This window comes from Daphnia pulicaria, chromosome 8 (assembly GCF_021234035.1).
Source record: "Daphnia pulicaria isolate SC F1-1A chromosome 8, SC_F0-13Bv2, whole genome shotgun sequence".
Taxonomy (NCBI): domain Eukaryota; kingdom Metazoa; phylum Arthropoda; class Branchiopoda; order Diplostraca; family Daphniidae; genus Daphnia; species Daphnia pulicaria.
Window position 1 is genome coordinate 8,365,794 of NC_060920.1, and position 27,291 is coordinate 8,393,084.

General features: G+C 44.0%; 1 protein-coding gene and 3 long non-coding RNA genes across 12 annotated transcripts in view; 2 read left to right on the forward strand and 2 right to left on the reverse strand.

Moving 5' to 3' along the window:
* Positions 1–2,825: 2,825 nt before the first annotated feature.
* On the reverse strand, positions 2,826–7,084 carry LOC124311584. 6 transcript variants are annotated; one of them, XR_006909939.1, is made up of 12 exons: positions 6,846–7,082; positions 6,542–6,778; positions 6,360–6,482; positions 6,202–6,294; positions 5,777–6,145; positions 5,537–5,703; positions 5,270–5,381; positions 5,082–5,197; positions 4,695–4,970; positions 4,400–4,633; positions 3,183–4,338; positions 2,826–3,120 (listed from the first exon to the last, which is right to left on the reverse strand). It is a non-coding gene; the product is annotated as an uncharacterized LOC124311584 (long non-coding RNA). The 6 variants fall into 6 exon arrangements; XR_006909937.1 differs by having other exon boundaries at positions 5,777–6,294; XR_006909938.1 differs by having other exon boundaries at positions 6,202–6,482.
* LOC124311762 lies at positions 5,303–5,778 on the forward strand. The gene is made up of 2 exons (XR_006910212.1): positions 5,303–5,389; positions 5,614–5,778. It is a non-coding gene; the product is annotated as an uncharacterized LOC124311762 (long non-coding RNA).
* Positions 7,085–7,649: 565 nt separating the features above from the next.
* Positions 7,650–27,291, reverse strand: part of LOC124311652 — a 37,674-nt gene continuing 18,032 nt past the window's right edge. For 2 of the 4 annotated variants that reach the window (XR_006910079.1, XR_006910078.1), the window contains 3 exons: positions 16,274–16,405; positions 9,324–12,317; positions 7,650–9,264 (listed from right to left, as the gene is read on the reverse strand). This is a non-coding gene — a long non-coding RNA (uncharacterized LOC124311652). The remainder of the gene's footprint in view (positions 9,265–9,323; positions 12,318–16,273; positions 16,406–27,291) is intronic. The other 2 variants (XR_006910080.1, XR_006910081.1) reach the window with 2 other exon arrangements.
* LOC124310809 (muscle M-line assembly protein unc-89-like) lies at positions 13,060–25,433 on the forward strand. Its single transcript, XM_046774822.1, has 5 exons — positions 13,060–16,049; positions 16,235–16,432; positions 16,722–19,360; positions 19,421–19,720; positions 19,796–25,433. The coding sequence occupies exons 1-5, from the start codon at positions 13,529–13,531 to the stop codon at positions 24,665–24,667; spliced, it is 10,530 nt and encodes a 3,509-aa protein (XP_046630778.1). The 5' UTR covers positions 13,060–13,528; the 3' UTR covers positions 24,668–25,433.

Here is a 27,291-nt window from a genome sequence, read left to right on the forward strand (position 1 = left end):
TATTAACCACATGTTTCCTTTACAGGTGGATACATATCAAACAAGTTCACCCCCATACGTATGGTGGTCGGGGCTTGGTGTTTCTTGATTCTGGTACTCCTCAACGTCTACAACGGAACTCTAATATCTTAGGTGATGCAAACTGGTCGCGCTCTACCGCTTTTAACTTCTTCTGAAGATGCCGCCGAGTCAAATGTTCTTTTAGTCGTCAATAAAGGATTAGGTCCTGATATTTTTCTTTCCGTACGTTCTTGTAAATTTGAAATATTGATATCATTTAGCGTGATTGTAATTCAGTCGTTAAATTACAGACGGCCGAAAGCAAATTTTACAAAACGTTGGGTGACAAATTGCGTGCTCATTCTAAATCGCGGTGTAATTCCACACGGCAGTGCGTCGAACACGTTAAATCTTTACCGCATCAATATGCTTTTTTGGACGTAAATTATTACCCTTGCATGCTAGCTTGGCAATTGACTAAAGAGTAATTATTTGACAGGGTGAAGTGACTTTAAAAGCTGCTATTCAAGAAGATTACCGTCGAACAGGGCAGTGCAAACTAACTATAGCTGCAAAAAGTGATAATGGAAATCTAGGATACGGCTGGGGTATGGCTAAAACCAGTCGTTACCGAGAGAAATTCAATCAAGGGTATAACAGGGTTTAAGTGTTGAATAACAATTTTTTATCGATCTCACGCTTCATACGCTTTTCCACAGGACCTTACGGCTTCATGAAATGGGATTGATTTCGCTGTGGCAGACTTGGTTTGAACCGAATACTAGGCCTTGCTTGAATGACAAAAATGACAATAGGAACGTCAAGAAGAAGGAGAAAAAGCAACTGACGCGAATATCTTTGGCTAATCTGACAGGGGCATTTGTTGTTTTAGCTGTTGGGTGCATGATTTCCGTGTTCGTTTTTCTGATGGAAAAAGTCGTTGCCCGATGAAAAATGAATCACATTACTGTACTGTAATCACACATCTTAAACCGCAAAAATTCCCTCTAGTTAAATACCTTAAACACATCTCCTGCACTGAAATAAAATAGCTTTCAAATTCTGACAATAAATAAACAAATACCAAGGACCAAAAGGCCTCAAGACAACAATTTAAAAAAATTAGAAAATTTTAACTATTTGCATGAAGGAAGTGTAGTGATAAGACCCTGCTGCCTGCTAAAAGTGTCCACAAAAAGAATACGCAGGCGTCGGTCGTTCACGAGGAGTGCACAACTGTGACCGTAAAATTTCGTAGGAAAACGATTGAGATTATCAGACGGTGGTGATAGTGATGGGCGATCAACGCCCAGGTCACACTTTAGTGAATCTACAATTACGTTTAATCGAATCTAAGGAGACGAATGCTGAATTTACGAAACAGATTGACCACCTGCAAGTCGTTAAAGAAGAGCTGAGCCAAAATCTAGAGAAATTGAAGTTGTCGTCGAAGAAAAAGGCAAACGAATCACTTCTGGAGGACCGTGAAATAGTTTCGCTAACACACCAACGAGAAAATGCTTTGATAAAACAAAAATCATTGGCAAATGATTTGAGATCTGCAAGGAACCTGCTGCGAAAATTCAAGTCGGACATCGAATGTAGCGAAAAATCTATTAGAAATCTGGAGGTAACACTTTAAATCATTATTTGATCTCGGTATGATTTGTGTATACCCTCTATTACGTTAAAAAGCATTGCAAACAAATAGTCCCCGGGCTTTAGTGAACATCCGGTTACACATCCGGTACTTTCACCTAAGATGTTACAGTTTGTTCTAAATCGATCACAGGAACAATGTGCCTTGACGAAGGCGTCCATCGCAGCAGCTACTTCCGGCGAGCGTAAAGAAGTTTTAAGAAATATCGAATCGATAGCAACCAAAGTAGAAGAACAACGTTTGAATATAACTGGGCTTTCGAGCAACATAAACGAAGAAAAAATGATCGGAGGAAGACTAAAGAAACGCGATTCGGAATTGAAGTCTATCCAGGTCAAATTAAAACAACGCCAACAACGTCAAGATAAACTAATAATCAAGTAAGGTTCCACAAATAGAATTGCCAAATCAATATGATAACTGAAATAAATCACGAATTCAGATTGCAAGATGACATTCAAGACATTCGTGTAAAATCGAAAGACGCTAACAAGATCCTAAAAGGGGAAGCTACGCAATTTAAGAGCCCGTTCGACGGAAATCAATCAACTCGGCGTTCGTCTCACTCGTTTGAAGAATTCTACTATTAAACTTACATCTTGCAAATTGTCAAGAGCCATTGTATTTCAGCATTAAATACTTTAAATGTTGAGTGTGTACTTTCAACGGATTTGAAACAAAATTCAAGTAAAAAAAGTTCGAAAGAGAAATACTAAAAACGTTAAAATTTGAAATTCAAATGTTTTCGTCTGGTCATGGTGAAGCGCTATTGGGATACTTTGACGAAGAAGTGCAACGGAATTATCATACTTTGAATTTGGGATTTTGAGGTTCAATGGAGCTGCTGAAAATGGAAATCCATGAAAAGTTCACAGCAGCACAAGTAAAAAATAGAATCACTGCTTTAAAAACTTTGACCCAGTTCGTTTGGTAAAAAAATCACTTAGAATAACAAATTCCGCCGAGACAAAGAGAAACGCAGATGCTCACTTGTCCTGAAACCTGGTGATGTAACCATCAAAATAAGGAAGGGTCGGTAAAAGTCGTCCTTGCCAAAGGTGCTATAATAATAACCGCCCCTGACTTTGGCGTTTACAACAGAGCCTTGAGCTTTTACCGTTCGCTTAAATTAATTCTTTCCCCATTAATTTAATACTACCAATAATTAAATTGACATTTTTCAAATTGTCAAACGCCATTATATTCAAACATTAAATACCTTAAATTTTGAGCGTGTACTTACGACGACGATTTGAAACCAAGTTCGTCACACAAATGAATTCGAAGGAGAAATACTAAAAACATGTACAAATATCATTTTCGTCGTGTCATAGTCGCCATTGTCAACAAATTAAAAAGGCGCATTCTAATTTTAAAAAGGGGTCGCTTTAGATCAAATCGGCTACCAATATCGGTTCTCCATTTTGATTCATCATTAGATGAGGAGTGCTCGATCGACTCTGTTTAAAATAAGGAACGTCAAACTCGCTTTCAGTAAATAAAGAAACAAATTGGGACTTACCGCTAAAATGATTTGAGTCTCTCTCGATGTAGGGTACTTGTTATTGGGACTACCCCCGATAGTAGCGTAGTCGCTGGATTCGCCCACTTCTTCTCCTAGATGGATGGAGGGTAGAGCTCGTCTCGGTTTTTGGGTCGTGGCGTAAGGATTGGCTTGATCCGCTCCACTTGCATTGTTACTAGCACCTCCCATTCGGATTGGGCTCTCCAAATCGGGTGCCACTCGCATACTCAACTCTTGTTCCTCGTAATGTTTGACGTATTTGTCGATCCACAAAGGATTTTCGGTGCTGTTGAGCAATTCAGAGGGTGAATGCGAAACAGAGGCGGGGTGGGGCGATGCATCGTCGACAGCATTAGTTCTCTGTTGACAGTGGAGCTGCCCGACTTGTTGCTTGATTCGTGCTGGTTGTTGGTTGCCACGATATCCCAATTACGTATGCAACAGCAAGTAAAAATGACCATCACGAATCCAACCAAAAGGACGACCAGGAGAGCTATCAGGGCCATTATGGCCGGCTCTAGTAGGGCCTTCCTGGGAGCGGCTGTGGCAGAAACGACGTTGACGATGGCAGTGTCGTTAAACGAACGTAAAACGTCATAAGGCAAATCGATGGCACGCAATACTTCGGACACTGGTGCGATGGTTTTATTGCCTCCACGGTCGACACCGTGAACGTAGACGTCCGTCTTGTTCTTGTTGAGAGAACCGTCGTCTTCCACGTGATGCCGCATTTAATCGATGACAATCCGCAGTTGTGTAGCGTTACGTAGCTCGTCACCCAACAGCTCTCTTTCTATCAGTGCCCGTTCCAAAGGCTTGGCCACGACAATCATCGACAGCTGATTGGGTTCGTAGACCCACAGGTGAACGTTGGCAGTGTCTTCTCGGAATGGGGGAGCTTCCTCTCTCGCCACTACTTCAAGCACAAAACGATCCTGATTGTACTCGGCCATGAGCGATTCGGTGAAAAGGCGTCCGTCGGTGGTTACGTGAAATGGTGAAGGCACTACTGAACCTGACGAAATCTGTGAGCCCATGTGAAACAAGTTGGACGATCGGATAAAGTAGGAGAGCGAGCCGTTGATGCCGAAATCAGGATCGGAGACATGAATTTGCAACAGCAGCTTATCACTGTTTGAACTGTAATCCACTCCTAGACAATCAAAACGATTAGTTTTGAAAAAAAAAAGCTGTGAGTTATCAAAAGATAGTACCAGCGTAAAAGGTCTCCCGTAGCGTAAGTCGTGGTGTAGTGAACTGAAAGATCAGTGTAGTATTTCTGTTCAACGTAGTACGAAAGAGCAGCTTCTGTGTAGTAAGTCGGGACTGCGTAATACTTGGCCGCCTCAGTTGTGGTTGTGTAGATCGGGGCAGAGTAGTACTTTACCGCTTTGGGTTCGTATTCGACCGTTTTGGTGGAGTAATCAGCGGAAGCCTCGGTGTAGCAGCTGGGAACAGAGTAGAATTTAGGAAAATTGGTGCAATAAGTAGCTGAGAACAGAGTAATACTTGGGAGCCTCGGTGTAGTAGGATGGGGCAGCATGCGTAGTCATGCTCCGTCGCCTTGGAAGTGTAGTAACTCGGGGCAGCGTAAGTTATGGTATAAAACTCCGGTGCCTTAGTAGTGTAGTACTTTAAGACCTCGGTGCAGTAACTGGTCGTTGCGTAAGTTTTGGTTAGTAAGGCGGCAACGTCGCGGTTTGGTATCCGCCATACCCAGGAGACATCATTACACCAGTGGTCGACCCACCAATCAACGATACAACACCCAACAGCATACGACGCCTTATTAACGTTAGACAGTAAACAAATTCAAACATTAATTAATTTGCATATTTAAAAAACAGAAAATAAATGACATTAATAGAAAACTCCATGTAAAGACAGATTATATACCCATGGATGCGAACTGGCAATACGGTGAAGAAGGCAGATTGTGACAGATAGTGCGCTGCAGTTGTTACCGTGTCGGAGATGCTCACTCGACTAATGTCTCTGGCCTTTTCTCTCTCCTTTTTATACGATTTTTTCATCACCTTCACCTCTTAAGCCTTGTACCTGTTTGATAATGATGAAACACGTACCTTTCTCACCCAACCTCTCCGCCGTCGCATTGACAGTTTTACACGTAATGTTCACCGTGACCTTCAAGCGTGAAGGACATGCAAACTGGCCGGCCCGTCTGCAGGTTGAACTCTAAAATGGTAATTGAAAAATGATAAATAAACACTGCATCAGTTAGAACATGTTGAAAATATACCTAAATTTCATTTTAAACATTCTAAAGTAACTTACGAGTGCACGACTCTTTAGCACACATACGTAGACTAAAATGTAAGCAATATACTAACCTGCTTGATTTGTCTTAAAAGTACGAACGTTATAACCAATTCAGATTTCCTGTTCTCATCACTTTTTTGTCTTGCAGGTTGCAATATAGTAGAGACCCTCTCAAAGAAGCATCTTCATGACACGGCAGCGATCACGTGGATGAGAAAGGCAAAAGATCTTCGGCATGCTTTCACAAAATAAATTGATGTAGATTAAAAAATGGATCTTTCGAAAAGTCAAAACTCTAACGATTAACTTACATGCCTTAGAATTGTTTACTTTCGATTAACCTTGGTCGAATGGCGTGGAAATACCTCATCACTTTCAAAATCAAACGTAGAAGTTTACATGGAAATGTCTAGTAAACGTTGACTTACTCAAACTGATCATTCCGATTGCAAATGGCAAAGAATCTGGTTGCGAAGCTTTTTGCTTGCTAGTGTCAATAAAAACTTGGCGGATGTAAGCAACCAGGATCGAGAGGATCGATATATACAGGGGGGATCCGGGTCGGTAGACAAGACGCATTGATTGACAGATGGTATCCACGACTTTCGCTAATCTCAATCGCTAAGCAAATGACATTTACAGTGTCTCTCCTCCTATAAGGACTGTCGACTGCTTTTCTCCTTGAAAGTGAATCCATCAGAACTATGATTCGCAAGTTAATTTCAGTACGCACTACAATTATGCCAGTCTTGTGGAGTAAGTTCCGTTGGATATTGGTGTGCCGGTGATAGATGTACCTTCTGGCTCTACTTTGGGTTCAGATTTGACGCTAGTTAAATTAAATCGTTATCCACTTCAACGCCAAACTCTTTCATAGCTTCCACCAGAGCTTACATATTGTCCTTCTTTGATTTAATTGTATTGAGCAGTCATCTTCTTCTTTCTAAACATTGACGATCGTCTGAAATTCCTCTCTAGCAACTTGTTCGTCGAGTTCCAGATTACAATTGTCGTTGACTAAATATAACAAAGTATTAGCCTTTTCAAATGAAATAAGGCAGTTGAATGTGATTCACCTTATACTTGCTTGATAGTTGTATTGTGGGAGTCACCTGCCTCAGATAGTATAGCTGAGGAAGGGGATTTTCAAATTCCGTCTCGGTTAAAACTGCAGCAAGAGTTCATTTGTTGGAGGCTCGAGTACAGCCACATATAACTTTTCTCCATGACAAGAGTTTCCTCACCAAGCTAATTTCTTCCTGGACATTAGTCTTTTTTTATGATCATGTCAATGTTGGTCCAAATATGCCAGTCTGAAAGAAGAAATATTAGATTTTGTTAAAATAGCCAGAAAGTTATTGGTAACTTCAATAGTCATACTGAATTGAATACTCAAACTCAAGGCTGTTTCTAGCATTTCCTTGATTTGACGTTTGATTGCTCTGTTTTAACCACGTTTATAGGAGGCAACGGGACAGCAGTGGGTAACACAGGTGACAGGTTAGGCCACCAAGAAACAAAAGCAAAATTTTGCGTGAACGAACTCATTTTCCAAATGATCACCACAATTTAACAATTCAATGATTGAAACTAGCCTCACCATTTGAGAAATGCAGGACAATTTGTCAAAGCAGAATCTGTAGAGTTGCAGTATGGCAGTATGCAGACGAACATCCGTGGATTGGAAGCGGTGAGCGGTGTTGCCACTGTTACCTTTTATAACCATAATGTTGCCATAATGAGTTAATGACTGTGTAAAAAAAAAAAAATTTCGCTCTTCGCGCAAAAAATTTAATTTTTGAGGGCGCCGAGAAAATCCCCTTTTTCCATAAGGTTTTCTTGCGCGTTCCCATTCTTTAAGTAGGCACTGAATACCTTACAGCCTACATAAAGTAGTTTTCATGAATGATGTGGCTAGATCTGCAAAATTTCAAAGAACCAGGAAGAGGGCGATAATCCCGTTTTCCTTTCGATCTCTGCGACGTGCATACTTATACGTGTGTGCACTGTGCAGAAAACTTTTTATGTTTGTCTATATTTGATCAGAATCATTGCAGCGCTATAAATAACTCTGTCTCTAGCTAGGGATGAGCTGTACGTCTCTGTGTTCTACTAGGTTGTACTGTACCCTCTATACTAGTATTAATAATACACAAATTTTTTTGTGCAGAAACTTGGCTTTTGTTTTTTATTATTTTTAATCTCATGTCATCTTACAACAATTGTGTTAGAAATTATAACACGAGTACCGGTATCCACCGTTATGCGCACAATTGACGACGATACTGAAGAAAGGTATTAAACTGTACATTTAAACGAATATCGATATCGCTATATCTCAGTGATGTGACTTTCGAGCTGTTCGTCTAGATAGAATATAACTTCACGGAACTGCGAAGAATAAATAAATGGGTGAACAATGGAGCCCTACCTACTGCCACCTAGCGCTCTACCGTCTTACTTCATCACCTCCTATGATCACGCTATTCTTTTCCATTGCGTCATCGGTTCCTTGTTGTTACCTATTATAGACCTGAAGGGGAAAAAACGTGTTCAAATGTGTTGAGAAGAAGAACATATTTCAGTGCCCTTTTTGGAGGTACTAGAGATTGCGTCAACCATGATTGGAAGTTATTTCCTGCCCAACAGTATTTCACATCGTTTCCGCTTTTCCTCATATATGTATCATAATATTACTTCCCCAAATGGAAAACAAATCGCAGCAGAATAACCTTCAGCAATGTCACCGTCTCCAGTGAGCCTTCGGACGTCTATCACATCCTTCTTATCTGATTGTCACCACCGACGAACGTAAATAGGGCTCTTTAACTGGAATTTGAAAAATAAATTTCTTTGAATATTAAGTAGCTACTACAGTTTCATCCAAAAGTTGCGCAAGTTAGCGAACTATATCGATCGATAGTAGGAATAAGTTGTCCAATGCGTATAGTCATCATCTGCATTCAAGGACGACGACGACTCAAGTGATTGACGACAGCAACAAATGATGAAGTGGGTGTTTGAATGATTGACGTTTCCTGTCTTAATTGACCGCCCACTTTGCACACGCCAAAACTATCGCCAGAAAATCTAATCTGCTGCCCGTCACCTCCTCCTCACAGCAGTGCCTGCAGTGTGTGTGCGTATGTGTATGTGTGTGTGTGTGTGTATCGCGTCCTTGTATAATTATAGATATTGTCCAACAAGGGATGCTATTGAAGGTATTGCCTAAAAATTCCAATGTGCAATCATGTATAGTGTCACTGTACCACCGACGTGTTGGCCAAGACCCGTCATAGCAGGTTTCTTAGCCTTTTTTTCACGTGATTGGCGTATGATCCATCAGTCGCATTAGACGTGTCATGCATCCGATGGCCAGCTATATCATATGTAGTAGGGGATGGAAAATCCGTTGTATCGGACAGGAGCTGATAGAACAGGGGATCAGTTTGTGCAGCAGTATGCAGAGGTTGCCTCTCTCTCTATCTTTGCTCGGATGAAATGTCTTGGCAACGTGGACAAATCCTTAGGATCAAACTTGCAGCAGGAAAGCGGCCCAGATATACCCACGCGAGTATAGCGTTTATCCTTCTTCTTATATCCACATCCCTTTCACCTTTTTTTTATTTTCCAATGCTGCTGGGTAGAGTGTCTTTCTCCTGTATAGCCGAGCTGCATGGCCCACCCCTTAACGTAAGGAACTAAAAATCAACCCAACTGTCTGACTGACTGACTGAAGAATGCGTGTCCGTGGCTTGCCAACTTGATATCTCCTCAATCCTCATTCATATTATTCGTCCTATAGTTAAAAAGAGTTAGATAGAGTGAAGGTTTTCATCAATTTATAGTATACCTCACCAGATGTTTGTATTTGTTTTTTTGTTTTGTTTTGTTTTGTTGTTCACCCGCCCATCTCGGCTGCATAGCTTGTAAACACACAGAAGCCTGCAGTGAGCCCACTATAGCAACAAAACGGAGTTTATGACAACGGCTGGCTAGTTTGAACGACAACCAAGTCGAATATATCAACTAGAAAAGAAATGGTTTGTGACAACCGTCAGCACAAAATGAAAAAGAAGAATCCCTTTTCCAAATTGAGTCAACGATCCTTAAGGGACGAGTTCTCTTGTTGAGAAGGGCCAGAATCGCCTCCGCTGCGGGATAAATGATCCGAGCCTCGTCTGGACGGCGAGTCGGAGACGCCATCGTGAGTCGTTGGCGGATTGGACGATTTTTCATCTGGCAGCGGCAGGCAGGTTCCCTTTATTATTATTATTATTACACCTGGTGGACAGTGGATTATGTAGGAATTTCGGTTCAGGCAAAAACAGAGGAAAAAAACATCGGGAGCTGGCAAAAATAGCCTGACAACAGAGCAGAAAATGAGACTTTGAATTCAACTTAAATGGTCGTTGTTTGATCAAATTTGTCTAACTTTTTTTTCTTTATTTCTAACAATTCATTGTCGCCGCCATCCGTGTTTTGTAAACAAATGTCCTGCTAGTATCTACAGCACGGTGCACTCTTTTGCGAACTGCCGCCGTCGCCAACGGTTGGAATGGCATTCGTCGTCCTCGTCCATCCAGTGCAACGGTTCATATCCGCGACAGTTGCGCGGATTGGATAATGCAGCGGCCGCCGCATAGAGAACAGCACATAAGACACAACATCAGCAGGCCAAACTCTTTTGATGTCATTGTGATGAACGAGCGCAACGTTTTGCCCTTTCTTCTCCTCCCGTTTCATTGGCTTTTTTGCAAATTTAAAAAGAAACAAACCGCCAAAAGTCGGAAGAATCGATGGCCATCTTGAATTCCGGCATCATCCATCTCTCCTTCTTCCCCCTCTCTGGCGCCAAAATGTTGGATTTAATTAAAAAAAACGTTTAAATGGTTAGAATGGCAATGGAATGCTATACGGCGAACGAGGGGCGTGTCTATAATATCTGTACTATAGCTCCTCGTTATAATCAATTAAACGAATTGGGTCTATACTTGATTGTCGTCTTGCTGTCTGAAAATGGATCTGCATGGCGATGGACTTGCCATTGAACAGGGGATAGAGAATAGCAAGCCAACGGTAGCAATTGCAAAAAGGAACAACAGGAAAGGGGAGAAGAACAAGAAAAAATTGTATGGGAATTCCAATGAGAGAAACATTTGAATACGCACCTCGTGCTTCTTCTTGGTCGCTAAAGGAATGGATGGAATGACGGCCGCAAGTTCTACTTTTTTCTTTTCTCTATACTATACGTATGCTGCATTCCACACTGCCAAAAAGAAAGCGCAGATGAAAACGAAACAGCAGAAGCAGCAAAACAAATCAAAGTGGAATGCAGAGAGAAATTTAGTCATCGCAAAAAACAAGCGAAGAAACAACAAAGAAAAAAAGAAAAAAAGAACTCGGCAGAGAAAGAAACATCAGGCGCTGGTCATTTGCCGGTGCAAAAAGATGATGGTGGTGCGCGATGGTCAAATCATCATAAATAAATCAATCAATACATATAATCAACAGCAGGAAGAAACAGTATAGAATATGAGGGGCGACGCATGCAGAAAAGTACTTTGGCCCCAACAGCCGGTGGCAGGATCCCAATAACCAGATCACGACACATCTTTTTACGTCATCGCGCAGGCATGATGTGGGGCCCGGCCCAGCAGCAGTCGTCTCGACGACCGCGCGCGCGCGCTCTATTTCTATACATGAGGCAGGTAGTATATATCCAAGCAAGTATATCTTATTCTATTCATCCGCAAAAGCTCTCCATATCAACACCGCCAAATATGGATACAGGCGTCCGTCATCAGCAGCGCACTCTAATACCTCTGCGTCTTGCGCGCCGGTCGTTTAAGCGAAAAATGTTGATTCATCCGATGCTGTTGCTGTTGTTGATGATGCTGCGCACGACTCGAGAAAATACAGACATCAGTGTATAAAAAGACAAGCAAAGACTCAATGGTCTAGTTGTTGCTGTTGAAAGAGGTTTTGCTCATCGCGCCGCATGTCACGGACTAACACTTTTACTCTACTGCTATGCTCTCTTCGGGCGAATGTTTGGACGGTGAGTCACCTCTAAATCTTGTATGGTTTATGCCGGGCGCCGCGAACGTCGGTGGTAGTTTGGAATTTTCGCGCCAATGCGGGACGGACGCTGCCACGTCCATTTTGAATTCTCTTGATTTGTTTTGTTTCGCCTTTTTCCTTATTTTCTTTCGTTATTTTTGCTATGGTCTTGTCTCGCCTCACATCGTCAACAGCAATCGAGTCCGGCGTTCTCTCTCATTTCAGCTTTTCTTGTTCGCTTCATTGAAAGCCCGTCGAACGGCAACGAAAATGACTCGCCGTGTCCGCTACTCTAGAAGAAAAAATAAATAAAGAAGCGAAGCCGAGGTATAGTATAGAAAAGAAAACAAAAGGACGACATTGACACATTTGCAAAGTCATTTCAGGAATTTCGGCAATGAAGGATGACGAGGCGGCGGATGGACGGACGGACTGGATTTGTGATGGCCGGATGCAAAAGCCAGAAAGAGATTGGGGGAAGGAGGGGGGGGGGGGGGGTTTGGGCAGTGCAGTGGGGAAATGAGGGAAGAAGGCAAAAAGAAAAGAAAAGGTGACACGTTGCCAGTATGTTCTTCGCCACTTGCCAGCAGCAGGACGGACGCGCGCGCGGAAAATAGAAAATCAAATAAATCAGATCTTTTTCTCCTTCCTTCCTGCGTCTGTTGGCTTGCGAATGATGAAGGTGGGCAGGCCAGGCCAGCCAGGCAGGCAGGAATCATTCCGGGTATGCGGCTATGGTAATGCCATTCAAACCTCCTCCCATCTCATCAAAAATCTTCCAAGGCCAACCTGGAGAATCGCAAAAAATAACATAGTGTATATACCCTTGAAATGTTTGTTTTATTATTAGGTAGAGAGATAACAAGGAGCAGAGAGATGGAATACGTATGGCATCGATAGGGATGTATATATTAGAATCAACATTTTCAATTTTTTTGAATTAGTTCTCCAGCACTGTTCTAATAATCACACCAGTCTGACTTTCTTCTTTTTTCCTCTTATATGTCTCCTCTTGATTTTTGCATTGCTTTTTCTTGTTCTGCGGATGTTGTTGTTGCTGTTGCACTTGTCGATTGGATCCTTGAAACGATCTAGCGGGCAAGTCGCCCAGTTTCACTCAGGGACGAAGGAGGAGAGCAACCCAAAACTTAATTAGTGTATTTCATTTCCACGAAATCTCCATCAGCGCGACGCGAAAAAATTTTCCTGAAAGTATGATTGGATGATATGAAAGGCCAGCAGCACCAGCGCAAAAACTTGTTCGTCGCAGCGCGGGTTTGTCGCGGGATTCCGGGATTGGCTTTTTGGCTTCAGGTGGAAATCAAAAAGTGCAGTCATCCGTGCTCTCCGGCGTTACTGTCATTCCCTCCCATACGATCATATACGGACGTGCTGCATAGTGCCAGACACAACTTTTTCTTGTCCTTGCCGCCACTGTCGCTCCCTGTTGTTGCGCTATTTCTTCTCCCACTTCCCACCTCACCCCCCCACCTCACTCCTCCTTCCTATTAGAAGGTTGGGCTCCGCTATTTATAAGAGGATCCCAGCAGCAGAAACCGCAGTCAGTCAGTCTTTTTACTCCTTTGGGGTCTGTCCTCGGCTTAACACGACAGAGATCAACGCGCTACTTTGTAGGAGAAAAGCGCCCAAAGACGAACGGCCGCATAAAAATGGCAACAGTCGGTAGACGCTATGCTGTTTAGCCGTCAAAAAGAACACTTACATAGAGTGCGTAGATTTATTTGGAATTCATTTTTTCAGTGAAAAAAAAAAAACGGCCACGTATAGCCGCCAGACATCTTAATCTCTACGATTACGAATAATCGAACAAATTTGTGCAGCTCGCGAGTGTTTTTTTGGGGGGGCTGGTAGGATAATACGAAATTTCAAGCAGCTGCAGCTGCTGCTGTTCCCCGTTGCGTGTTGACGTGCTCTGTGCGTGTTTCGTTGTCGACAACTGATTATAATATTCTCCCCCGGTCTCCTTTTAAAGTCCAAACATGTTGCCTACATTTTGTCGAGTGACGGGCAACAGCCGCAACCTGCCCAAACCCAACTATTTCCCCCTGTTGCCGCCCATTTCGCCCGTCGAGGCTCGCCGGATATGTCGACTGATGGGTAAATCTGTTGGCAGCTCTGAAGAGGAACTCCGCCACACGTACGTTCCTTTGATTGAATTTGCTCGCATCTCTAAATCCGTTAAATGTCACATAACGAGTCACGCCGACGACCAACATCACTACCAGCAGACAGCCGCGGGAAACAACGGGCTATCGGAGAAGTGCCGCATCACGGCCAAACATCAAATCAACGAGTCATACAAATACCTTTACCCCATCATCGGAGCTAAAGATGCCAATCTCAAGCAACTCAAATCCATACTGGACAGAATGGGCAGTCGGCTGGACACTTTGACTTTCCAGCCGGGCCAGCGATTCGTCTACCAATTGGATGAAAATCACTTGAATTTAGTCCTGCCGGCCGACATGGAAGCGGCCGTCCGTCGCGGTGAGATTGAGAACCTTCTCCTAGCCAAAGATGGATCCAGCGTCCTCATTCGGCTCAAAGACGGGCCCAGTTTGACCCTGAATCTACGACCCATGACTCTGCCCGTTCCCAGCGACATGCCGCCACTGCTTGAGGGAGGCGGTCAAGACGACGAAATCCTGGCGAAGCAGCGACAAATCCGACAGTACAAGAAGCGAAAAATATCCGATCCGAAAAAGAATAGCGTCTTGTCGCCAACTGCGTCACCCCTGCCGGAAGAATCCGAACAAGAGCAAGTGATTATTGCAGACTGGACCGACCGGATGGACAAAATCACGGCATACCACCGCAGTGCGGCCAATTTGCTGACTATTGGCACCGACTGGCGTGAGCTCCTGTATCCGAAAATCGACAACTGGGACTTTGAATCTCTGCCAGCTATTAAAGAAGAAGACCTGCCCGATTTGCCAGTCCGGAATTTCCAGCCCGTACAGCTGCCTGCTAACACTATGTCACCTGGTCTCATCCTCTCGAATCAAGTTCCTATTTTGAACGAAGAGTCTGTCGGGTTTGAAGCTGTGCCAGTCTTCGATGAAGTTATCCGACCGTTTAAGGGGAAACTTCCAGCCAATTTCGTACAAGAGCTGGACAAGATCGCGGCCACGAAAGATTCGTCGTCCACCAGCCAGTTGAAAGATCTTTTCAGCGACGTCGAATCGTTCATGTTCCTCCCTTTCATTCACGAAGCGGGAACCGTTATGACAGCGCTGGAACGCGGCAGAAAGGGATGGATGGTACGCAGCGAGCAGGACGGGGTCCGTTTCGTCACCACTCAGCCCGTGGTGAAGAACGAAGATAAAATCCGAGCCGTAGGAGGTATGATGGTGCCGGTTGGTGAAAATGAAGAGCGTTTCGTGGTGGGCCAGCAGTCCAGCACCGGATTCGTGCCGGGAAAGATGGTAGGAGAAAATTTCCAGCCCGGATGCATCGTTCAAAACCCAGAGGGAGTCGGATTTCTTCCAGGGTACACATTTGATGGTAAATTTTCTGCCGGGCAAATTATGAGAGACGGCAAGTCGTCCCAATTCGTAAATGGTCAAGCCGTCCAGACACTTTTTGGTCCGAAATTTTTACCCGGAAGGACGATTCAAACGGACGGAGAAGGATTGAAATTCGTCGCCGGACAAACTTCGTCTGTAGATAACAAATTCCACGTTGGACAGATATTTCAAACAGTTAACGGCCCAACGTTCATTAGCGGCGTTACTTTTGATACTCCGCAAGGCGCTCGTTTCGTTGCTGGACAGGTGGACATGGACGGCCAATTTTCAGCTGGACAGGTCTTGATGGACGGTCCCAACGGCACGCCAGAATTTACGATGGGTGAAAATGTAGAAACAGCTGATGGCCCACTGTTTCTTGCTGGCCAAAGTTACAAGACAAAGGATGGACGAACACGATTTTGCCCGGGTCGTCAAATGGTCCTTGAGGATGGCCAAAAGCGATTCGTTCCGGGTGAGACGATGTTAACAAAAGAGGGAACGCAATTCGTTGCGGGAATCTTAGCGGAGGAGAGATTCGTCCCGTGCAAAATTGACGCGACGCAAAACAACCAATTGCTGTTGGCCGCCAAAGAAGAGGAAGTTTTCTTCCGCACGGGAGTGAGCGACGGCCTGCCCATCGACAACAGCACGTTCACTGCAATGCCTAGGAAGAAACCGGACATGGGTTACATGATCCAAGTTGATGAGAAAGTCAAATTTCTGCCCACCGAGCAAGGCCATGACGAGTTGATGGTTGGAACCGCCAACGCTGAAGACGTCAAAGTGGTACCTGGCCAGCTGATGGAAATGGACGACACCCCGAAATTCATACCTGGAAAATCCATAGAATCTGCACTCGGCAGCATCTTTATCCCTGGCCAAGCGGTGAGGACTGGTCCCAGCAAAATTGAGCAGTTTGTGCCTGGCCAAGTCATTGATACTGGGACCTCGAAATCAGCTGAAGGATTCACAGGACCCATCTTCTGTCCAGGTACATTATTATTTCACGGATTTATTACAAAAATAAGATGAAGTTGGGAGCTACCTAAGACTGACTTTTAACCAAATAACCAGTTTATTTTAACCAGTTAAAAGAATTTAGTTAAAGGACTAGTTCCAAAAAAGGATCGATACCAAATTTTACTATCTATATCATTTTAACCAAAATCAAAACAGGTCAAATGGTCAACTGTGAAAGTGGCAAGAAATTCGTACCTGGACAAGTATTTGGTAGTAAAACTGGTCCTCGATTCGTGCCGGGCAAGATTTTGCTGAGTCCGTCGGGCGCTAGCACCTTTATTCCGGGTCAGGTACTCTACAGTAGTGACCGTGGCTCGGTTTTCGTTCCTGGCAATATTGTGGATACAAATGCGGGTAAGAATAACAACCTCAAATGTTCCCCTTAAATATATTTTTTATTTTAAAAGTTTTAGTAGTAGTTGTGAAAAATGCTAGAACTAAAATAATAATAATGATGTACAGAATTTGGCACCGCTTTTTAAAATACGTAATTCGATGACGCGTTGCATTTTCGGTCATATTTCTAATATTTCTCATCCAAAAAATAATACAAAACTAAAAACTAATGAGAAAATTTGAGAAGCAGCAGATTGATAAATGCCAAACACGCAATCAAAAACTGTATGAATTGGAATCTTTACAGGCCCTTACTTTGTGCCTGGCCGAGTTGTCGACTTGCCCAACGGTGGCATCAAATTTTTGGCTGGCGAGATGATCGAGACTGACACTGGACCTCGCTATGTAACGGAACACGAAACCGATTTGGACTTGCTGGATGAAACGGAAGACCAGAAAGAAATCGTCGTTCAGGGTTTCCCCGTGACACCCGAGGAGTTGCGCCTCATCACAGCCTACCCATTTGCCGCGTTGCACTACCCGTTAAAAGATGGGGAATCCATCATTAACTCGCGCATGTTGAGACAAATGGCTGCAGCTGGAATAGCCGTCAGCAAGTTAACCAACAACCCCAACGCTAACAATAATAGTGGAGACGTCAAGGTCGTGGCACCAAAAGACATTGACGAATCGATTTTGGGCGCAAACGTGTTCCGAACGACCGAACCGGAGCTACCCAAACCGAAAAAAAAAGTTGCTCCCGTTATTCTTGGCGACAAACTGCCCGAAAAAACCAAAGTGCTGGAGGCAGAGCCTCTCAAATTAGCGGTGAAGGTTGAAGGCGATCCCCCGCCCGACGTAAAATGGTTCAAGGATCCTCCCGGACAAGAGGTAGTTTCCGACGAGAGGACCAACATTACCTTGTCGTCTGAAGGCATGGCTGAACTGGAAATCAACTCTGCCGACCCAGAAAAGGATTCAGGAAAATATACAATGGTGGCCGTGAACGAGACGGGTCAAGTCACTTGCGAGACAACTGTCGACGTCCAAAAGAAAAGCCAAGAGCCAACTCTTTTAGGTGAAAAATTACCCGTCGACACCAAAGTAATGGAAGGAGAGCCCTTGAAATTGAAAATTTCAATTGGTGGCAATCCGCTGCCGGATGTCAAATGGTACAAGGATCCGCCTGGTACGGAATTGATTCCGGATGAGCGCATGACCATTAAATTATCTTTGGACGGCACTGCAGAACTCGAAATCGCCTCTGCCGATTCAACTTGTGACTCTGGTCAGTATAAAATGGTAGCTGTCAATCCAACTGGTCAGTTAGTTGCTCAGACTAATGTCAATGTCGAAAAGAAACCCAAGAAAGCCACAATCGAAGAAGGTCTCCCTGCCAAAATGACGACATATCAAGGCCAGCTTTTGAAACTTTCAGCCAAAGTTAGCGGTCATCCTCCGCCGGATGTCAAATGGTACAAAGATCCTCCTGGCAATCAGATCATTCCCGATGAGAGAACGACTATTGAATTGCTACCGGACGGAACCGCCACATTAGAAATTGCTTCAGTCGATCCAGCAAAAGATTCCGGCCAGTATAAAATGGTCGCGGTGAATGCGACGGGCCAAGCTACAAGCCAAACTGCTGTCGAAGTTTCGAAAAAGCCGATGAAGGCTACAGTCGACGAGAACTTGGCCTCTTCCGTGATTGCGTATCACGGTGATCCGCTAAAATTAAAATTAAAAGTCAGCGGAAATCCCTTGCCAAGCGTCAAATGGTTCAAAGATGACAAAGAATTGGTTTCCAACGATCGTATAGACATCAAGTTGTCACCGGACGGAACGGCAGAGCTGGAAATCGCTTCAGCTGACTCGTCTAAAGACTCCGGCCAATACAAAATGGTGGCTGTAAATGCCACCGGTCAATGTACTAGCCAAACGACCGTCGATGTTCAAAAGAACAAACCTAAGAAAGCCACAATAGAAGAGAACCTTGCGTCATCGTTGACGACTTATCACGGCGATCCAATGAAGTTGAAGATAAAGCTTGGCGGATTCCCACTTCCGGATGTGAAATGGTTCAAAGATGACAAAGAACTTATTTCGAGTGAGCGAATAATTATGAAATTGACACCGGACGGAATTGCAGAACTAGAAATCCCTTCGGCCGATTTAGTTAAAGATCCAGGCCAATACAAAATGATCGCAGTCAATGCACTAGGTCAAGTGACTGCCCAAACTATCGTCCAAGTCCAGAAGAAAGATGAAGCGCCGGCTCTTGAAGGCAACAAACTTCCGACGGAAACAAAAGTAATGGAGACGGAACCGCTCCAATTGTCCGTCAAACTCAGTGGACATCCTCTACCGGAAGTCAAATGGTACAAAGATCCTCCGGGTAGTGAAATCGTTTCCAGCGATCGGGTGGACATCAAATTGCTACCAGATGGAACCGCAAAATTAGAAATCGCCTCCGCAGATTCAGCCACTGACTCCGGACAATACAAAATGGTCGCCGTGAATTCAATGGGTGAAGTAATTAGCGAATCTGCCGTTCATGTTGAGAAAAAACCAAAGAAGGCCACAATCGAAGAAGCCCTACCGGAAAAAGTAACGACTTTCCAGGGACAGCTTTTGAAACTTTCAGCTAAGGTTAGCGGACATCCTCCGCCGGAAGTCAAATGGTACAAGGATCCGCCAGGCAGTGAATTGGTTACCGATGAGAGAACGAATGTTGAATTGCTACCGGACGGAACCGCCAAATTAGAAATTTCTTCGGTCGATCCAGCAAAAGATTCCGGCCAGTATAAAATGGTAGCGGTAAATGCGACGGGTCAAGTAACCAGTCAAAGTGCCGTCGAAGTCTCAAAGAAACCAATGAAAGCCACTATTGACGAGAGTTTGGCGTCTTCAGTGATTGCGTATCACGGTGATCCGCTAAAATTAAAGGTATTAAACGTAAAAGTAATTTTATTTTATATTTATTTTTAATTTAAATAACTTAATTAGGTCAAAGTCAGCGGCAACCCTTTGCCAAGTGTCAAATGGTACAAAGGTGACAAAGAACTGGTTTCAACTGAGCGGATAGAAATCAAATTGTCGCAAGACGGAACTGCGGAACTCGACATAGCCTCGGCGGATTCGGAAATAGACTCCGGAGTGTATAAGATGGTGGCCATCAATGAAACGGGCCAAAGTGTTTGCGAGACGGCCGTCGACGTCCAGAAAAACAAACCAAAGAAAGCTTCGATCGAAGAAAACTTGTCCGCATTGGTGACAGCCTATCACGGAGAACCGTTAAAATTAAAGGTAAAAATGATAGTGATAAATGCTTTATCATTGGATTTATTCATAATATTTATTTAATTATCCTTTTAAATTTAGGTCAAAGTTAACGGTCATCCTCTTCCAGATGTGAAATGGTATAAAGGAGAAAAGGAACTGAAGACCACTTCGCGTATGAAAATCAGATTATCGCCGGATGGAATAGCTGAATTTGAAATCCCCTCGGCCGATTCGGCTAAAGATTCAGGCCAGTATAAAATGGTCGCTGTGAACGCAAGTGGGCAAGTCACCAGCCAATCCATCGTCGATGTCCAAAGAAATAAACCAAAGCAAGTCACTATCGATGAGGCTCTGTCTTCATCAGTCATCGCCTTTCACGGAGAGCCGCTAAAGCTAAAGCTGAAATTGTCTGGCTTTCCTTTGCCAGACGTGAAATGGTTCAAAGATGAAAAAGAACTGACTGCTAACGAGCGCATGCAAATTAAGTTGTCAGCGGACGGAACAGCGGAATTTGAAATCGCTTCTGCAGATTTTGCAAAAGACTCCGGAGAATACAAAATCGTCGCCGTAAATCCAATGGGTCAAGTCACAAGTCAAACTTTAGTCGACATTCAAAAGAAAACTGAAGCTCCAACCTTTGTGGGGGATAAGCTCTCTGCAGAAACAAAGGTGATGGAGACGGAGCCGTTGCACTTAAAAGTACAAGTGGGTGGCAATCCGCTGCCGGATGTCAAATGGTACAAAGATCCTCCTGGCCATGAGTTGTTTCCCGATGAGCGGATGACTATTAAATTATCACCGGACGGTACTGCCGAGCTCGAAATCGCCTCAACTGATTCAACATGCGATTCGGGTGAGTATAAAATGGTTGCCGTGAATCCCACGGGCCAGCTAACGTCCCAGACAAAGGTCAATGTCGAAAAGAAACCAAAGACAGCCACGATTGACAGCGACCTACCACCAAAGATTACTGCATACCAAGGCCAAATGCTTAAATTAACGGCCAAGGTGAGTGGTCATCCTTTGCCAGTTGTCAAATGGTATAAGGGCGATCCACCTGGAAAAGAACTGGTTAATGATGAGCGGACGACCATCAGACTGCTGGAGGACGGAACTGCCGAACTTGAAATTATGTCGGTTGACCCAGACAAGGATGCTGGCCAGTATCGAATGGTGGTTATAAACTCTTTGGGTGAAGTTAGCACTAAAACTGTCGTCCACGTCTCCAAGAAGCCGAAGAAAGCCACAATCGACGAGGCTCTCTCATCGTTGATGATAGCCTATCACGGTGAATTGCTTCAACTTAAGTTGAAAATTAGTGGCAATCCGCTACCTGACGTTAAATGGTACAAAGACGACCAAGAATTGACTTCTGATGAGCGCATAGCTATCCAATTGCTACCTGACGGAACCGCAGAATTGAACATTGCTTCTGCCGATTCGGCCCAAGATTCTGGCAATTATAAAATAGTCGCCGTGAATGCAACTGGCCAAGTAACCAGTGAAACAACCGTCGACGTCCAAAGGTATAAACCCAAAAAAGCAACTATCGAAGAGAACTTGGCATCATCGGTCATCGCTTTCCACGGCGAACAAATGAAGCTCCAGTTAAAGTTGAGTGGCCATCCTCTACCGGATGTCAAATGGTTTAAAGATGACAACGAACTATTTGCTACAGAGCGAATAATTATGAAACTCTTACCGGATGGAACGGCAGAACTGGAAATTCCTTCAGCCGATTCAGCCCAAGATTCAGGACAATACAAAATGGTTGCTGTGAATGCGACCGGGCAAGTGACGAGCCAAACCAATGTCGATGTCCAAAAGTGCAGGCCAAAGGAAGCCACAATCGACGAAGCGCTGTCGGAATCATTAGTTGCATACCATGGACAGCAAATGAAACTCTCACTTAAAATCAGCGGACACCCTCTCCCAGAAGTGAAATGGTTCAAAGACGGAAAGGAACTGAAGGCTAATGAGAGGATGACCATTAAATTATCTTCGGACGGAACTGCAGAACTTGAGATCGCCTCGGCTGATGCAGCCAAAGACTCCGGACTCTACAAAATGGTTGCGGTGAATCCAATGGCTCAAGTTACCAGCCAGACAGCCGTCGACGTCCAACACAAAACCGAAGCACCGGTACTTCTGGGTGATAAACTGCCTGTAGAAACTAAAGTGGTCGAAGACGACACGTTACGATTGAGTGTCAAAGTTGGCGGTAATCCATTGCCGGACGTTAAGTGGTTCAAAGACGGCCAAGGAATTGTTGCCGACGAGCGGACGGAGATCGAGTTGCTTTCGGATGGAACTGCAAAATTGGAAATTGCCAAAGCAGATCCGGTGAAAGATGCTGGAGTTTACAAAATGGTGGCCAAAAACGCCACTGGTCAAATTACCAGTCAGACTACAGTTAACGTCGAGGAAAAATTGAAGGAGGCTAAAATCGAGGAAGCTCTGTCATCTAAAATGACGGCATTCCAGGGACAGCCAATTAAATTGAATTCTAAAGTTTCTGGCAATCCTTTGCCGGACGTGAAATGGTACAAGGATGGCCATGAACTCACTCCTGATGAACGGACGACTGTAACATTGCTACCGGACGGAACTGCAGCATTAGAAATCACTTCCGCTGATGCAGCTGTAGATTCCGGACAGTATAAAATGGTGGCCGAGAACCCGTTAGGTCAAGATACCAGCGAGACTGCGGTTCGGGTCACGAAGAAACCCAAAAAAGCCACGGTCGACGAGGAACTGTCCTCTGCAGTAACAGCCTACCACGGCGACCCCATGAAATTGAAAGTCCGAGTAAGTGGCAATCCTTTACCGGAAGTGAAGTGGTACAAAGATAACGAAGAACTCATCCCTGACGAGCGATTGGACATCAGATTATTGGCGGATGGAACTGCAGAAATCGAAATTGCTTCAGCAGATTGCGTCACCGATTCTGGCCTGTACAAAATGGTCGCAACTAATCCGACGGGACAAAGTACCAGCCAAACTACTGTCGATGTTAAGAGGTATAAGCCAAAGTTACCGACGATCGACGAGACCCTACCGCCTTCAGTAACTGCTGTCCAGGGACAACCGCTTAAGCTGTCTGGAAAAGTAAGCGGCCACCCCAAACCGGAGGTGAAATGGCTGAAAGACGGCCGACTCATTCGATCCGGCAACGCAACCACCATGTCTCATTTGCCGGATGGAACGGTATCTTTAGAAATCAAATCTGCCAAGACGGAAGACGCTGGTAGATACACCCTGTCGGTGCTGAACGAGCTGGGTGAAAATGAATGCGACACGGACGTCGCAATCCAGGCACTCCCGGCGGAGCCACCGGTTCAGCGAGACTTCATGTCCGACCCGTTAATCCTCGACTTTTTCAAGCGCATCAAAACTGATTTGGAATCGGTGGAAAATGATCCGTACATTAGGGAGACTTTGGAAGCGGCCGAGACTCTTGCGCAGACTGGTGGCCGACAAGATTTAGCCAATACCATCCGCACCTTGCTGGACATTCTCAAAAACACGGAACGCGATCCGGAAGTCGTCGAACTCATTTTCGGAGTCCTCCGTTCGAGACAAAGTAAAAAACCTCCCAGTGGAGCAGACACATCGGCATTGCACGGATTGTTGGGCAGGGCCTTGACAAATAAATTGGGATGGGCAAAATCGCCTATTGGTGCTGATGTTTCTGGCTCCATTCAAACTAAAACTTTGGATCTCAAAGGTTTAGACGGCCAGAACGCATATCAAAATGGATGCAAATCTCCGATTGACGAAGCTAAAATGATCGACAAATGGCAATATTTGAATGGCCCTGTCGATAACAGCATCAACAACAGCAACACCAACAGCGGTCGGTTGCGTAAAATTTCAGCTGAAAGGCGCCATCCGCGTCGGGTGACGTCACGTAGTTCTTCTTTCGCTCGTAATATGGACCTATCTGAAGAAGCTAGCGACGATCCAGATCTCGAAGAATCCGAATTGGGTATCAATGCTGCTCCTAGAGTCTTCGATCCCAACAACCCAATCCCTACCGTCATCAACAGCGCCAAAGATATTTCGCACTATGTAATCGACACTTTGCGTTACTCTCGCGACGAGGCTAAAAAGGAATACTACACACAGAAAATTATGGAAGCGGTGGGTCTCAGCTATTCAGGCCCTCGGTCGTCCAGTAACGAATCGGACGACGGATGGAAATCCGCACCAGCGTCACGAAAATCCAGCAACAATCCATCGCGCAAGACTTCGCAAAACTCTCCCGCTTCGGCCTGCATTATTTTGAAGGATTTCTTGCAGACCATCGTGCCAGCAGAGGCGGCCCACAACGTACTGATTGGCCAAATCGATTACATGATCATCGATGACGAAGGAGTGCGGTACTTTGAATCGGCTCATGGGTTCGCCAGCCGCCGTAATAGCCGATACGATATTCGCCTGGCGGCTCAGGAAACCCTGAAGGCCAATCGATCACGTAGTGGCAGCGTGGAGCCAACAAACACCGCTATAAACGAAGATGCAGCAGCCGCACAGGGGCCTTGGCCTTGGGCCGATGTTGGGCCGCGCTCCCGCCGTGCCAGCATCGACGAATTCCGCAAAAGATTGCTGGAACAGGACGCCACGATTTCAAGCAAAGCTCGGCGCAGTTCCAGTCGGGAGCGCCCACCTTCCGGTAGCTTCCATTCGATCCATCAACAGCACGGGCGACACTCGGTGGCAGCTTTCCCTCTCAGCCGCACAAGCAGCAGTGGCTACGTTTCCCCCATGGCGTCGGCTAGGAGCCGAAGAGGCAGTTTGGCAGAGGATTACTGCGCTCTGTATGGATTAAATGCCGCCGGAGCCGCCAACGCGGCTCTCCTTCGCAAGCGCAAAGTAGGAACAGCCGGAACGATGGACGTAGCGGGCAACACCATCAGCAGCAATCGAACGAAAAGATTTAGTCAAGCGTCTTTCGATGAGTCTTATTAATGGATCCCTTGAAAAAAATTGCTGTTGATTCTTTTTTCTGTTGTCGTTTGTATACGAATTTCTATTCTCGATTGATCATCACTTTTGATTTTTTTGGGATGGCAAGGAAAAAAGGGAAAAAAATGATCCTAACGTTGATGGATAAATATCTGACAAGCTCCCTGCCTAAAGTCCTGCCACAAAATCTGACGAGTTGTTTCTTTTGATTTTATGTCAGGTTTGATTACGAGTGTGATTTTTTTTTCGTTACATTTTTTGTTTTGATCTTGGGGTTGTTGAATTTGAAATTGTTGACACCAAAAAGAGGGGAGGAACGCACAATAAGGAAACGGAAAATAAAATTGGAAATGGTGTTCCTCACATTTGATGACGCACTTCAATGATGAATTAATTGGTCATGTAGTGTGGTATTTTTCAGTACGATAGTGTTTTTTGAAAATAGCCTCATGTCCCTTCAAATTGAATTTTTTGTAGTTATTTCGTGTTAGTGAATCCACGGTGTTTGCTGTGTATAGAATTGTACCTCTCCACCCGTCATTCAAACAGTTGGTAAATCTCCCTGATTCCTGCTTGATCGTGTAAATATAATCGACACGTTTTAACTGAAAACAAGTAAAAAAAAATCAAAGCGGAGTCTTTTTTCATCCCTAGTGAATAATAATCTAATCTAAATTTTTTAGGAGATAGATAAAACATAAATGAATCCATCAATCAAATCAAGTGCGCTGTGCACCGCTCAATAATACACCTCAATGAAAACCACAAACTAAGTCTATTTTACTTTAAAGGGCCCACAGAAGTAACTAGATCAAAAGCAAAATTGACTTTGAATTTTGATTGGCAAAAAGAAACGAGGAAAATAGTTGTTGAAGAAGGCAAAATTTTTGCATTTTCAATGTCTGAAATATACATGCGCCCCTAGGAGGTCGAATATTTCCAGACTTTGACATTCACGACAGAAAGTAAGAAGACACTCCAAATGTCCCACAGTAACGATTTTTTGGACGATTTCCATACAGGCTCCCGTGTGGGCAGTGCGTTAATAGGCTATTACCGTATCTTGGTTATTATGCGAATTTTAGGATGACGTCAATCGGCCACTTAGTGTCAATGTCTTTTTTCATTTTATTACTAATATAATTGTATGTTGATTTTAAGTCTTAATGCATTGCGATTATGTTTATTTGTTTTCGTTCAGGTTATAGCATTCACGTAAAGCGTGAGCAGTTCACTAACACCAGCAGTGTAATATTAATGACAATAACTCTTTATGTTGTTGGATGCTTTCAAGTTTAACCTGCTGACCTTGGTTTTTTCTTTACATTTTTCAGTTGTCTACACTAGAACGCGGCCCACATTACTTGGCAGAAGGACTTGGCTCCCAGCCGAAACTGGAGTCAAGAAACGCTATATGGCACAGGAAATCAACAAGCAATTTAAGACTATGTCAGGCGTGACGAAATTAGTTAATTTCGTCGAGAGGGACAGTTATTTGCATTGCAGTTGGAATAATAAGGACAAGGTTAATATGTTATTTTTGCTTCCAGTTCACCTTTTCCAGAACTATACACACTTTATACGCCTTATACTAATTATTACTTCGCCACTATATAACCTAGAATGTCACGTAATGTATAGGTAATGTTACCCCCTACCCGTATTCTCTTTCGTTTCATTCAGCTTGAGTTAAAAAACACAGACGACGAAATAATAGCTGTCAAAACGAGTCGCGTCGAGTCAGCTGGACTGCCATATTCTCTTTGGCGCGCTGCGCTGGCCGCAGTCGTTGGGTTATATTGCCTTCTCTGCATTCCAGCGCGTCTGCATATCCATCAGCACCGACATCGAATTCCGCCCCAACTCTTCTTTTCGAGTTAGTCGTCTCTGTCTGTACAGATGCGCTTGTGACATTGGCTGCAGGCGAACTCACGACTTCTCGTTCTATTAGATCTGCTCTTATTTGTCTCGTGAAATCACCACGGTGGAATTATTATTGCTTTGGCGTACGAACAAAAATCTTCACCCACGGAATGTATAGATCCGTCTCATTTCAGTAAATCCACTTCGAATTCCGTTCTCATCTTTATATGAGCATCAATAGGTTGAATTCGCCAAAGACCTTGATGCTTGGATATAATAAGCCTTCAGATTCAATTAGTCAGATACCAAGAATTTTTTGGTCCGTATCCCATATTTTCGTAATAATTTTTTTTTAGCACAAGATAAGCTTTTGTAAATTTACAGGGTTTTTCTGAATTCTGTAATATTCTTATTAATCCATATTGCATTCAAAACGCTTCTACAAACGACTATAAGATACGCCTATTCAATTAAGATTCAAAATTTTTCTAAATATGCGAAAAGCAAGGAATGTATGAAAAATTCAACGGACAATGATACTGAGGATTCCAGCAGGTTTCCAAGTGCAAGATAAAAGTAATCTACTGTCCTTGAGAATAATCTCGCACAGTCGGGAAAAATTGTTTTCAGATCAAACAACAAAAAACATATCTTTTTGTTCATTCTATTTTGATGCTGAAAAAAGCTGTAGAAAGAGGTGATGCAATACGGACATGACAGTTTGTTTTGTAAATTTAATTGAAACTAGTTCGTCCACGTCCACT

What these genes read in the sequence shown, in the direction of transcription:
- LOC124310809 (XM_046774822.1), top strand. Translation starts at nt 13,529, where the DNA reads ATGTTGCCTACATTTTGTCGAGTGACGGGCAACAGCCGCAACCTGCCC. An exon ending in TATTGTGGATACAAATGCGG is followed by an intron (nt 16,433 to 16,721) that starts GTAAGAATAACA and finishes GAATCTTTACAG; the next exon opens with GCCCTTACTTTGTGCCTGGC. An exon ending in GAGAACCGTTAAAATTAAAG is followed by an intron (nt 19,721 to 19,795) that starts GTAAAAATGATA and finishes TTTTAAATTTAG; the next exon opens with GTCAAAGTTAACGGTCATCC.